The 15153-nt window shown below is 43.2% G+C and overlaps 1 protein-coding gene across 9 annotated transcripts in view; it reads right to left on the bottom strand.

The window, feature by feature from the left end:
* DTNA (dystrobrevin alpha) overlaps positions 1-15153 on the bottom strand; it is a 281234-nt gene that overhangs the window by 48665 nt on the left and 217416 nt on the right. For all 9 annotated transcript variants that reach the window (XM_015425451.1, XM_015425450.1, XM_015425452.1 and 6 more), the window contains one exon: positions 12538-12625. In XM_015425451.1, coding sequence (XP_015280937.1) covers positions 12538-12625 — 88 coding nt within the window. The remainder of the gene's footprint in view (positions 1-12537; positions 12626-15153) is intronic.

The following is a 15153-nucleotide window of genomic DNA, read 5'->3' as shown; positions in this document are numbered from 1 at the left end:
CTGGGAAGAGGAAATGGGAGAAACCTGCTTTTTGAATGACTTGCCAACAATAGTTTTTGGTGGAAAAAGACAGCCACCCAGTGCTCCCACTCCAGTGAGCAACCTCTTAACCACCTAGCTATAGAGACTAGCAGACAGGTGCAGCAGTAGTCTAACCAAGGATCTGTCCCATTTTATTTATTTATTTATTTATTTACATTCCACTTTATATCCCGCTCGAACCCCCTATCCAGGGGTCTCTGAGCAGCTTACAAGTCGGTGCTAGTCACCATTTCAATTTTTCCTAGCTAGGGCCACAGGTTCTATGCGGGGTGGGGCAACCTACCAGGCACCCCTGTGGTGGTGGTTGGTGTTGTTTTTCCTTCAGGTTCTTTTTTTTTTTGTCGGCGGTCTTCTGGCGGGGTGCTCTTCCTGGCGCTTGGTGGAACTGCCTCTCTTGCAGCGCGGCTCCGCCTTCTTCCGGCCTCAGCAACGTCCCTTCCGGCTCCGCTGGGCCAGCGCTTGGCATTCTCGCGCGCCCCTTCTCGGCGGCAGCCACTCCGATGTCCTCGCCTCTTCGGCCGCCAGGGATCGCTCCTCCAGCCGCACCCGCTCGCCATCGCTGCCGCATCGCCACGCCACACCACCTGCACCGGAACCGATGCCTCGCCGCCGCCGTCTCCGCCGTCGCAACCACCATGACATGTGCCCCCCCGCCTCAGTCTCATGTATGGAAACCAGGGCTTCCAGCAATATTCATTCATGCCGGAGGTGCTCTATGTAGATCTTAACCCATCACAGGCTTACAGTTTGAGAAGTTCTAGGTTCAATCCCTGGTTTGGACTCTCAAGAGAAAAGGCTGGGAAGAACCACTCACCCCATCCATTGGAGACAGAACAGTGTGTCTGTCAATCAAAGGTACTGGCAACTTTCAGACTCATTCATTAACCAGATGCCAAGTCTCTTCATTTTCTTCAGCTGCTTGCCTCTCATGTGCAATTGATAGTCATTGCCTACTAGTTATGTCTCCAGAAAACTTTGCTAGCAATCTCCCCACCCCTGTCACACACATAACTGCTTTATGACTCCAGGATGACAACTACTTGGTTTATGACATCAGGCAGTGATCAAGGGACAGCTAGGAGGGCATTTCCCTACTAAGGTTGCCCCATCCACCTAGCTGATGGTAAACCTATGGCCAAAGTGCAGCCAGTCAGCACTGGTTGGGTATGATAGTGAAGAACGTACTACCTTCTCTTTACCACTACAACATCTGAGACTAGTAATAATAATTATTATCATGTGGCATTGAGTGTAGTATAGCCCGGAGATCCAAAGATTGTCTGGCAGCCTTAAGTTCTAGCTCATTAGTGTCATGCTAGGTGGTGAGCTAGACATTTTTTGGACTGAAAGAGCTCTGAAAGTGCTGTGACTGACCCAATGTCACCCAGCTGGCTTCATGTGAAGGAGTGCGGAATCGAACCTGGTTCTCCGGATTAGAGTCTGTCACTCTTAACCACTACACAGTGCTAGCTCTCATCTGAGACTAGTAAAAAGCATTTACATCAATAGAACAGACACAGTTGAAACAGTCATAGCTTTTATTGAACAGAATGAATTGAAGAGTGAGCTCCAGGAGCACTGAGGAGGAATGAGGATTGTGCTTGACTAACTTGCATAACTGAGGAGTAACAGGTACAGATTTCCATAATACTAAATCTTCACGAAGGCTGCAGCTGCACCTTCCTTTTGGTCAAGTAACTTCTGTAGGTACATAAATTCTGAAAGGAAAATGGTGGTATCCTCAAATACAAACATTCTCCATTTTCATTTATTATTATTAATGTTCACAGACTAATTGATAATAAGCAAACAGAGAAAAGATACAACACACATAATTATAAACATAGTATTTATATTATAAAATAGCATTATGAAATGCCATAAACATCAGCTAACAGCTACAGTCTCCAGCTCTGAAACTGGAGCCAATTTTTAAATTTAAATGGTAACCCACCTACCTTCGACAATCTTCACTTGTGGGAAGGGTGAAATATAAATTCAAAAACAAACAAACAAATATTTATTACAGCCAATAAAATGCCAAATAGTATCTGATTTTCCAGATTTACAATTGCGAAATTCCTCAGAAAACAATCCCTGCAAACCTACCCGATAATTCCTCTAATGGCAACACATTCAATCTTGCTTTAGAAAATAGGATTCAATGTTTAGACACGGTTCGGCGCTTACAATAAGCAGGTCTGGTCTTTGAGACTGAGAGACCTAAATAATACTGGGAGCATACAAATGTTTTGTCCTTTCTACTGCTTTAGTGCATGCCATGGGATGGAGTATCCTTGCCTCTATGTCTGTTGAATGGCTGCTTGCAGACAGATGGTGCAGCAAACTGATGGCAGCTTTAATAAGTTTTACTTTGTGACTGTGTGAGAAATAATTATTGAGGAAAAAGGGTCTCTACGTAGATGCTTTTACATTCTGCATGATCCATTCAGCCTATCCACTCTCCCTTAGGTGTGAATAGACAGAATGGTTCCCTTGGTGTCCATTGGGTATGCACCTGTTGAGAGAGGTCAGGATGACATAAAGATAATACTCTGGCATCCTTAATAGAACACTGCATTGGAACTTTGTCTCCAACTATTGCTTCTCCTGCTGCCATGTGCCCTAGCTCTGATCCTACAAGGAAGAATATTTCATCAGTACTTGACCAGCACTAGCTCCATGCGGAGTATTTGATGATCATCAACAAAGGAGTCTGTGCTTCTCATTTGTTCCTCCAATGTGTGATGGTCCTTTCAGTTCCCATGTTATACAACAGCAGATTTCTCTTCCGTTTTGTTGGTGGAAGATACTGCCACAATTTATAGAGAGATGGAGGACTTTTAAACCAGTACTTGATTTTCTCATTACAGTGTATGTAAAAGGAGAGATGAAGTCTGAGAGTTCGGCCTTCTTGGTTGGTCCACTCTTGCTTACCAGTGTGGGCTACCTTAATAGCCTCAGGTGGGATTGAGGCTTCAGGTGGCTGCTTGCCTCTGGAGTCATGAGGCAGAGTATCTGCAAGAGGTCTGAAAACAGAAATACTATTTATCTGCCTTTCCTGTATTTATTGTTTGCCTTAGCTCCACATTTTGTGCAATGCGCTTCCTCTGTACAAGGTCGCGGTCACACGGTCCTTTTGATCGGGTTTCGCCGCTGTTCCCTCCTGCATTTAAGTTTGCTGATCAGACAGGTGAATCCACCTCCCACGCCGAAGCAGGCTCACTCCCGCAATGCTCCTGGGTTTTCCTGCCCCCGGGAAAATCAAGTATTTTCCTGGCACTTGTGCTTTGAATACACGATTTCGCCCATCTGGACAGCCATCTTTTGCAATGATTGTGATTAGGGCTGTCTGACTGCTCTGTGCAATTTTTAAAATTATTAAACCTTCCAGCTTTGAGTGCTTGAGTAAACAAGCGCTCATCCTGCTTGGAGAAAAGTCCTGCCCGCCGTCCCCCGGCGTTAGGAGGGAGGGAGGGAGCCCCCGGCGCCAGGGAGCGCGCCCAGCTAGCCAGCAGCATCGGGCTGAAAGGAGAACTCTTTCAAAGGTGCCTTTTTCTTTTCTTTTCATTGGGACGGTGGCTGGAAAGTTGCTGGGGGGGGAGGTGGGCAGGTGGGGAAGGCGAGCTTGCGGTTCAGGGAGGGATGTGTGAACATCCTAACTCGGGGGAAAATATTCTGGTTTTAATTATATCGGGAACAAAGCGCAATTGCCTTGCCGTGTAACCACAGCCCAAGATGCCTTTCACCAAAGTTCCCACTCTTCCACCATAGACATGGTGATTTTTGAGCTCTGTTCACTTGATGACGTTCCCTTTAAAATCCTATCTTCTCACATGGTAGGAGGGAGCATAAATCAACCCAGTATTTAATTCTTCTGCAGGCATAACATTATGCCATTATCTGAGCAAACAGAGGATTCTGCAGAGATGCTCCGCTTCTCTGCTGCCATAGTTCCAGCCTTGCTTTTTTTGACCTGTTTGCTGCTGGTGTTTGGCTGACAAAACAGCATTGGCATGCCAGCACAGATCAAATACTCTGGCATTATTCCACGGGTACAAAGGGATTTAGCAGTGATCCCATCTTTTTGTCCAGTTGGGATAAGCCAAGCATGCTGCTTTTTTGTTGTTGTTGTTCAGTCGCACAGTCGAGTCCGACTTTTCACGACCCAGCTCCGCTTTCTTTCCTAGAATGAGTTGTCATGTAATCATTTACTGAAACTGATCTTGCAATATGATCAGCTAGATAAACTGTTCTTTCTTCTAGGAACTGTGCTTCACATAGCTAGGCAGAATAATTCTGTTCGTTAACTGGAAACCAAAGACTACATCCAAGCAGATGAGTGCTGTCACTATCACAGACACATACTGGGGCCTTGACAAAGGGAGGTGGGACAACTAATCTCAAATGCCCATCTGTAGCAACATCAAAGACTGCACGAAGAAAACAAGTACAGATACCCAGGTCATTTCACACTGGATTCCTAATGTCAGTTTTAACTTGTTTCTACTTATGAGTTTTCGGATCCCACAAAGTATATTATCATCTTTTAGTCATTAGTTATAAGAGGCTGAACAACCCAAGAGTTCCATGCATTAAGGAGAAAAGAGAATGCCAGTGTGGCACATATATTTGTGAGTTGTTCTGCCATTGATCTAATATGAATACACTCAAACACACAAGTAGATAGCTTAATGAAAGTGTCAACCCAATGTGCTGCAGCAGTGATAAAGACAAACTCTATGTTAGGGATTATTAAGAAAAGGATTGAACACAAAACAACCAATATTATAATGCTCCTGTTTAGATCTATGGTGCAGCCTCATTTGGAATACAGTTCTGTGTACAGGTCTGGTTACTGTATCTCAAAAAGGACATCACAGAGCTGAAAAAATTACAGAGGAGGGCAACCAAGATGATTATGGGGTTAGAACAACTTCCCCTATGAGGAAAGGCTGAAGAGTCTGGGACTTTTCAGTTTAGAAAAGAGAGGACTAAGGGAGGGCATGATAGAAGATAATAAAATTATGCATGAGGTGAAGAAAGTTGAAAAGCTAACACCCCCCCCCCAAAAAAAAAAATACTGGTACTTGAGGGCATCAAATGAAACTGATGAGCAGGAGATTTAGGATTGAGAAAAGGAAATAATTCTTTGCACAGTGAGTGATTAAAATGTGGTATTCACTACCAGATGATGTAGCGATGGCCACAAGCATAGACAAATTTAAAAGGGGATTAGACAGAATTCATGGAGAATAGGTCTATCAGTGGTTACTAGCTATGGTGACTAAAGGGACCCTTCTTGTTCAGAGGCAGGCAGTCAACTTCTTAATACCCATGCTGGGGGCAACATCAGAAGGACTCAGCCTCTATGCCCTGTTGTTGGATCTCCAAAGGAACTGGTTGGCCACTGTGTGAGACAGGATGTTGGCCTAGAGAGACCATTGGTCTGATCCAGCAGGGTTTTTCTTATGTTCTTATCTTGTTTCAAAAGGGGTGCTGGAGCTATATTTGGCTGGCAGTAGCAAACAGCTGGTTCAACTCCAGCTGCTTTGCTGGGACAACAATAATGTAGGAGGCTGCAGCAAGAAATTGTGTGAATTCAGACATCTCTGTAATACATGTAGGGGAAATCACCCAGGGTCCACATGCTTTACATTTAGAGGTGGTGTGGAGGCGGCAACCCTAGGGGAGGCAGAAGAGGTAGAGCTGGGGGTGGACCTCCTAAAGACACCCAGTCCAATAGGTCTTGAAGCACTTATGTTTGGGCTAGAGCGCTGTCCCCAAAAAGGGGATGCTGCATATCTGGCGGAGAGTTTTACGGTAGGTTTTTGGATTCCATACTCAGGCTCAAGGCATTTTTACAAGGCCAGGAATCTGAAGTCGGTTTTAGGTTTGGAGAATGTAGTGAGGGAGAAATTGGCTAAGGAGCAGAAAGAGGGCAGGATAGCCAGGCCATTTTCAACATCCCCTGAGGACATTAATGAGAATGTGGGGCAATGGTCCAGGTTGCTGGTTTCAACACAAAAGTAAGGTTGCCTCTAACTCAGTTTCAGTTCTGAAATATCAAGGAACCCAATCAGGGTGCTGGCCACAGGCCATTCCATTATCTTCTGGGCAAGCAAGTGGGTGGCTGCCTCAGCAGAGCGGATGCAGTTGGGCCTTTATCTCCAGGCCTGCTTACAGTGGTGCGCCCTATGTGGAATGTTATGGAGCCAGCTCCTGCCCTCTCTCTACCAGGCTCTGAGAGAGGGAAGTCATCCCAATGTCCTCATCCTGCCTCTGGGTGAGAATGACCTGGTGCAGACAAAAGGAATGGCGTTAACCTGGAGGATTCCCAGGGACTTAAAAATGGTAAAAGATTCCTTCCCTGGGATGATTCTAATGTGATCAGATTTTCTGCAGAGAAGAATTTGGAGGGGAGATCGGAAACTAGCTTGCAAAGAGTGCATAGAGCAAGCTAGAGCTAAAGTAAATACGGCAGTTCGTAGGGTAGTTTTGGATGGAGGTGGGGTTTGTATATCCCACAATTCCATCAGATACAATATGTCACACCTGTATAGGGAAGATGGTATGCATCTCTCTCATGAGGGATGCAATGCCTCTTTGGCTGATCTGTGTCGGGGCCTGCAAGACATTATAGTCAGAAGGTGGGGCAAGGGGTGTTAAGCTCCTTGTGTGGCCAGGATTGAGCAGGTTGATCAGAATAGGTACGGATGATCAGAAAATATTCTGAGACATCTGAAATGGTGGATGGCATGTCCAGAACAGTGCATTCACTGCCTGTGTGGTGGGGGGCGGCTAGGATGAAGCACTCTTGGTGCTGAATGACATCTTTCTGAATATGGTAGTGGCTGTGTGGGGCATCAAGTGAGGGCCTGGAACTGGTTATCTCTTGGCATCCTATGTGCAGGTGATGATCAACAAAACCAGCAGAGAAGGGGCTGGCTGTGTTTGGAGTCATGGTGGGTCTGCCCAACAAAGATAGCCACGGCAGGCTGCCCAGCACAGCTTGCCCACTTAAATATGTTAGCATATTTAATTATGACACCAATAAGTTTAATCAATCAAATAAACTAGTTAAACCCAAGCTGTTGTCTCTTGTCTTCATTGATGGGTGCCTGGGGCAAACTCTATAAAATGAGAACAAGTATGGTCCAGTGGAGACAGTATTACATCTTACCTATACCGCAAACTAAAGCTGATTAGAATTTGTTTGAAATGGCTGCAAATGCCTACAGAGCTCTGGGGATTATAGTCCTGTGAGGATACTAATGATCCCTCAAAACTACAATTCCAAAAATTCTTTGGGCATGTAATAATTGGCTGCAGCTTATACTGTAGGTATGCTGTTAGGGTATTTTCTTAAATGAGGTTTATATTTGATTGAGCTTAATTTTCATATATACTTTCTTTTTTATTATATATAAGAACAGCAAATCAAGGCACAAATATTTGTAACGCTAGTCTAATCTGTCACCTATAATGTGGAAAAATACATAACTATTCTGTCTTGGTATTTAGCTTTCCAATACACAATGAAAACAATCCGTTTCTCAATATATTTTATGAGACTGGGAATGGTCTCCTGTAATATATTTTTATATTAATCTCTCATATTCTGAGTTTCTATCTGTTTAGTGCAAATGTAAATCCTAGAATGTATATTCAATTTGTCTTATTAATTCTATATGGAGAAGAATTATTTTGCAAAGTGGGTTTAAGAAATGAACCCCACATACTGAAAACAGAGATAAGATACATATGTGAATCAACTGTCATTAACAAAATTGTCACTAGGTTCAAGCCCATAAACATAGGTAAGTCTAGGCACATCCAAACCAAGTAATCTAGTGCTCAAGTTATCATGAGGTCTCATGGGAGATACTTGCTTTTTGTAGTGATGTGAAGACTAATTCCATGTATGTTTACATGGAAGTAAATCACACTGATTTCGGGGGGAGGGGGTTACTTTCAAGTAAATGCATTGGAGCAGAACTACACTTTTAGCCCCTTTTTACATGCTGTAAGTGAATATAATCAGGCTAGCCTGATCTCATGAGATGTTGGAAGCTAAACAGGCTTGGCCTTGGTTAGTGTTTGGATGGGACACCACCAAGGAAATCCAGGGTCATGATGCAGGGGCAGGCAATGGCAGACCACCTCTGAATGTCTCTTGCCTTCAAACCCTACAGGGTCACAATACGTCAGCTGTGGCTTAAGGGCAACCCCTCCCCAACAAAAATTCAGAATGCAATGAACATTCTTGCGGGAGGGGAGCAGGATCATGTCGACAAATAGTGTCACAACCCACATGTATTCATTTGAATGTACACTTAGGGTTGGATCCAGCCAGCTTTTTCATCAATTTCACCTAATTCCTTTCCTTACTACAGTCCCCAACCTACATGGCTTTTTGTCCATGCAGATCTCATGATTCTCTGAATAACCTTTTTGGGTGGTCAAAGGGGGCTCTTCCTTCCTTTTTCAGGAAAAAAAAAAATATTTGGATCCAACCTCTACAGCTTGCATACATATGAATCCACATGCATTGGGATCTCTCTATATGACTGGGAATCCTGAATTGCATGGGGAGAGCTGGGTTTGTGCAGTCCCTATCGTTCAATGAAAGTTAGGTCAGATGTGGAACTTGTCACCATGACTTGTGGAGAGGGGCTGTTGCTCAGTGGAAGAGTCTCTGCTTTGCATGCAGAAGGCCCCAGGCTCAATTCCAGTTGAAAGGACCAGACAATAAGCAATGCAAAAAACCCTGTGCATAAGAACCTGGAGAGCCACTGCCAGTCAGAGTAGACACTCCTGACCCTGATGGATCTGATGCAGTATAAAAGCAGTTTAATGAGTGTGTGTATGATTCAACTCTCTTTTTATGCATATTTATTGAACACATTTAGATAATGTGAAAAAGGTTAATGTGTAACTCCATATTTGCTTTTCTGGAGGGCTTTCTTCTATAGCAGAAAGAAGCTGTAGGTAAAGAGGGATGTTCAACATTTTACTTGCCACATGGCTGCCCATTCAAAACCAATCTCCTCTAAAGTGGCCTTCCCATCTGTGTATCTTTTACTCTTTGAAGAAAAAAAAATCAGCTAGGGAAGGAGTTATGTGCAGAAAAGTTAAAACCAGACCTCTGCTCAAACAGAAGGCATCTACAGATGCCTTGCACCACAGAAGAAAGCCTCTGGGGAAAACTATTCATGAAACTATATGTGTCATGCAGTTCTGCCATTAGCCATGGTAGACCTCAACTCAAGCCAAGAGAAATGGTGTCAAATATGTCAGTGAATGATCTCCAGTTCTGCCTCCAGCACCTATGTTACTTGGGTCCTTTCTTCACTTGTCTCAGGAATGTGTACATTTCACCTAGGAGGCGCCACAAGTTAGATGGCATAGGCTTAAACACTTCCCTGTTAACGCAGTTGCCAAATTGGGTTTCACATGGTAGAACTATACTTTGTGGGGTCAATAGGGAACTTTGTTTCATTCAATTTTCATTTATGCCTCTTGTTCAAAATATGCTGACAGGAAGAAAAATGTAACAACACCAGCCTTATTTATACAATTTCACACACTTTTATTAAGTTTCTGCTTCACGGTCTTTTGTTCAGTGTGTAGCACATATTCAGTCTATCATTCTTCTGCTACGAGGTTTTCATAGAATGATAATCAGTGTTTTGCAATGAAAATGAAACTATGGCTAATATGACGGGTCATCATATTATTCCTCTTCTCCAATATCATTATTTGAAAGGCACAGAATTCAGGCCTTCAGTATCTGCAGCATTTGAACTAAGGAGTACGGTAGAATCACATTTCTTTCCCCTGCTAAATCTATCCATCAGCTTATAATCATTAATGAACAAGTAAATTTTAAAAAAATTCTTCTCTTTAGAACTCAGGAGCCATTATGAAAACACCTTATCATAGAAACTTCTTAATTCAATTAAACCAAGATTTGGATAAATGGGAATAATATTAGACAGAACTATACAGGGAACAAAGAGCAAATTCAGATAAGAAGGAACTTGGGATTTTGTGTAAATTTATGTCTTATATAAATTACATATATAGTGAAATCCTATGCAGAGTTCCTCCAATCTAAGTCCATTGATTTCATTGGGATTAGAGTAACTTCATATAGAACTGAACTGCAAATTCTCAGTGCATAAATATATGTTCTAAAATAATGATTCACATAATCCAGGTAGAGTTAAAAGTGCTAAGCCCCACTGATTTCACTTGGGAGGAGTTGAGGATATGCTTTATTCTTCTGTTGAAATTAATGGGAGAGAAAAGTGCTTTGCTTTGGCCAGCTTACATCAAGATAATAAATATAAAAATGTAATATGTAAACAACTAACATGCTAACAACACAGGTTGTGGTGACACGAGCAGTTCGTGCCAATATCGTTGCAGTATATTTGCGGATTTAAAGAGTATGATCAGACAACAACATTTGCCTTCCGTGCCCCAGTTGTTGCCACCCCGTTCTGCCCTGCTTTGGAAGCAGAGTAATCAGGCACTGGGGAAAGTCCAGTGTTTATGGATATCAGTGCTTTCATCATGTCTGAACTCCCCTGGTGTGAGCTCAACCAGGTTGGGAAGTCTGATCGCTCTGTTTTGTTTTCACTCCTTTTTTTTTAGTCAGTGAGTGATGTGTGCATAATCGCATCTTTGTGCACACCAGAAAACTTTCAGCTGTCCTCTGAGGCGAGGGGAGGGGAAGGGAAAGGCAGGCTTAGAAGCCTCCTTTGTCTTTTTTCATGCTGATTCCTTTGCCTAGAGCTTTGCAGCACATAGGTTGGGGAAGCGGTTAAATGAAAATATGAGTTTTTTCAGAGGGGGAGGCAGCCTCCTCCAGCTGTCAAAATTGGAGCAGTACTTCGAATAAGCAGTTATGCACATATGCAAAAGACAATTTTTTAAAAAGAAGTCACCCAATGACCTACTCTGTTGGGTTGCCATGCAGCAATAATCTGAACGGTTGACTATGGGATGAGTGCGTAGTGAGGCCAGTTCAAGGTGGGATGTATGATTAAAACTCTCCATTACAAACTGCAACAGAGTACTTAAAGCCAGAGCCAGACCACGCCAACCTTGCAATCTGACCACAGCCATATTCATCACGATCCAGAGCTTTTCATGAAGTGCTGGGTGTTCTAATATGCACACGAAGCTCCACAGAAATCAAGCAGCACACCTCATACTATGTGAAAATCCTCCACTTTGTATGCAGGCTGTCCTCCCGACACTTAACACTGTAGTGAACCATTCCTTGCATGCATGGGAGACCTGCAGAGTGCTGGATGGTGACACCTGTCTTTACCTCCTTAGGGACAAATTAGATTTTGGGAGGTCCATGAATGGAGCTCCCAGCAGTTAACAAACAAACAAACAACAATAGGTACACATCCACTTTACCAAAAACTTTGGATCATAACGGACATGTGCATCAGCTCTTATTTGGCCCCGGTCACACGGGCAGGAAACTCCGGGGGAGAAGCGTGGCTGTTTGCTCTGGGGCAAACTACTGCGCAGTTACGCGATCAGACCTCCTGTGGAGGTCCTGTGGAGGTACCGTGGAGGTTCCATGGCAAGGGAGAGGCGCCGATCACAGGAAAAGCCGGCGTGTAACGAAGAAGCGCGGGCCGCGGCAAACTGTTTTTTATTTTTGTGTACATGACAAATGCGCATGCTCCGTTGGGTGCGCGTGCGCATCCACAGAGACTTGGACAAAAAAAACACACCTTATTTGCAAGGGGACATGGGCGGGCGCCGGATGCCACCGGAAACGCGATCAGACGCCCGCCCTTGCCCCGCAGTTTCCGGAAACTAGTACCTCCGAGGTACTAGTTTTTTGCCACGCAGATTCGGCTGGAAGCCTCGGTTGAGCCACGGGAGTGCTACGCTTCCCAGATGTGCTGGTGAGATCGCGCCTGGAAACTCCGCCTGTTTTCCATCTCACTTGTGTGGCTTCTGTTCCGTGTGACCGCAGCCTGTGTTATTTTATTGTTCTATTCTGTTCCTTAGCTGAAATACCAACAAGTAGCTATTGTGTTCACTGCTAGATGGTGCAAATTTAGCCTTTATTTATTTACATCATTTATTTACATCATGTACATCCTGCATTTCTCCCGAATGGGGACCCAAAGCAGCTTACATTCTTCTCCTCTCCTCCATTTTATCCTCACAACAACCCTGTGAGGTAGATTAGGCTGAGTGTATGTGACTGGCCCAAGGTCACCCAGCAAGCTTCCATGGCAGAGTGGGTATTCAAACCTGGGTCTCCTAGATCTTAGTCCAACACCCTAGCCACTACACCACACTGACTCATTGGTAGACCATTAGTGGTAACAAAAGATATTATAAGGTGGAAGTATACCAACTCAGAAACAACTTTCTTGCATGTGGCAAAACCATTCATTTCAGCAACTGAAAATGAAGCAAGTTTACTTCCCCCTAATTAAAGATACTTACTGATGATGTAGTCTCTGCTGCCAATCTTGCTGCATACCTGGCGATCAGTCTGTGCTCTTCATCTAGACGGTTTGGACTGTCCATCAAACTGTGGGCAGAAAGATCCATAAATATGTATAGTAAGAGGACATTATTTAACCTATATAGAGAAATTATGACTATGGGGAGGGGGAATGACATGAAAGAGAAGTACAAAATTATAAATGGTGGGAAAACATGGAGAGAGACAGTTTTTTCTCTCATAATACCACTGACTGGGATCATCCAGTGTCTTTCACTGGCAGTAGATTCAGGACTGACAAAGGAAAATACTTCTTTATACAATGTATAATATACAATTTGCAGCCACAATATGTGGTAGCTATCATTGGCTTAAATGACTTGAGGTGGCATAGGCAAATTCATGAAGAACAGGTCTAACAATGGGTATTAGCTATAATGTTTTACTAGTATCTCTGTGTTCAGTGGCTTGGACAAGGTTCTGATTTTGGGCTTCCCAGATACATCTGGGGGGCTGCTGTGGGAAAGAGATAGTCTCTTGGTCTGCTCCAGTAGGGATCTTCTTATGTTCTCATGCTCTTTATGTATTTTGCCACAGTTCCTGTTCACAAGGCCAAGCTATCATTTTTGAATATATGAAGCCAGTAATATTATTTCCCTCTTTCAGAGAGATATTTAAAAGCACCCTTGTCTTTTGAAAACCCCCAAATCTTGATGTAAATTTTGGATTTCAATAATTTATTTCACAACAGCCTCCCCTTGTTTATTCTTAATTTTACTGTAACAAGGAATGTAAAACTACTCTTTATCTATTCTTTATCCTGGATGGCCGGCTGAATGCTGCCCCACATACTCTAGCCAAGGGTTTGGAGGCTGTGGTTAGCTGGTTAAAGCAGAGCTGGCTGAAATTAAATCCATCAAAGATGGAGGTCCTGTATCTGGGCCAGGTGGATGTTGGGACAGGGATCCAACTCTTGACTCCTGGTAATGTGCCACTGACTTCAATGCCAACAGTCAAGAGTCTGGGTGTGATTCTGGATAGCTTTCAATGGAGGCTCAAATCACAAAAGTTGCTGGACTGGCTTTTTTCCATCTATGCCAGGTCAAACAACCGGTTCCCTTCCTCTCTCCCTTTGACTTAGCTACAGTGATCCATGCAATGATCACCTCCAGGTTGGACTACTGTAATTTGCACTACACAGGGCTACCCTTGAGGCTGACCCAGAGACTCCAACTGGTTCAGAATGTGGCAGCACATGTTCTTACTGGAACACTTTCAAGAGCACACATTCAACCAGCGCTCCACCAGCTGCACTGACTCTGGGTGCAATACCAGATCAAGTTAAAAGTGCTAGTTTTAACCTTCACCTTCAAAGCCCCCTACAGTCTGGGACTGACATATCCGTGGGACTACCTCTCCTGGTTTGTCCCCCAAAGGGCATTACACTCAGTGGATCAAAATTTTCTTGTGATCCCTGGCCTGAAAGACGTCCACTTAGCCTCAACAAGATCAAGAGCCTTCTCAGCTTTGGGGGCAGCCTGGTGTCCAACTGCCACATTATCCTAACGTTCATGGACGCACAGGAAGTATAATCTCTTTGGAGAGAAGACGCAATAAGCTGTGTCAAATTATTGGCTGACATCTGACTGACTAGTTTTAAACTGTTGTTATAAATTGGGTTTTAATATGTAATAATTTATTGTTTCAATGTTGCTGCTGGTACCTGCTGTTACCTGCCCTGAGCCCTGCTGTACAGAGGAGGGAGGACTATAAGCTGAACATAATAGATAAATAAATAAAATAAATAAATTTAAACTGGTCTTTCCATCTAACTAAGAGTCACAATTGATTTCTTATCTTCTAAACTATGAGTTCCTTGAAAACCATAAAAGGCAATTATAATGGAAGTTTTGATAATATATACATTAATAAATTCAATGGCAATACTCGATTTAAAAATTAAAGAACACAGCCCTTAATGATAGTTATTAACCACTCTTTATCCTGGACAGCTCCCAATTAAGATTAAAGAAGAATGCAAAGCATGAGCATGTACTATGATGAGATTTTCCTACTATTAACATGTTACATTGTATCTAGAATTCTTAAAGGTACTTAAATTACTTCAGCATAGCTCACAGCAAGATTTCTTTCTGAACATGGATTTGGCAAACTTCCACAAATGTCTCCAATATCACTTCCTTCTAATGGGACTTAAGGCAACGGTAGAAATTCCATATAGGAGAAGCCATTTTAGATTGCCTTGGTACTGACCATCAATTAGTTTGGGATAAAACACCTTCTTCTTCCAAGCAGAATCATCTGTTTTAGTGTATAAAATCCGGAACTGAGCAAAAGGTGAAGAGAAAGACCCTGTATATTAGGTGGAATGCAAATAAAGCATTCATTCGGGATAATCTCTTAGAAGCCAAATTTCAATTTATACCATATTGCTTTTAACTATGTACCTGTATACATAATTACAGGCTGGGGCAGAGTGGAAGATGGCACCATATATTGCAAGGATCCTGCTGGGGTTCATCACCTCTCCCTATGCTATGGGCATACAACTATATTACTACTCCCATGAAGGCCCTGGCAATGGAGGCTGAACT

The sequence above is a fragment of the Gekko japonicus genome, unplaced genomic scaffold, assembly GCF_001447785.1.
Source record: "Gekko japonicus isolate JY-2015 unplaced genomic scaffold, Gekko_japonicus_V1.1 scaffold337, whole genome shotgun sequence".
Classification (NCBI taxonomy): Eukaryota; Metazoa; Chordata; class Lepidosauria; order Squamata; family Gekkonidae; genus Gekko; species Gekko japonicus.
This window is presented reverse-complemented; position numbering and strand designations above follow the sequence as displayed.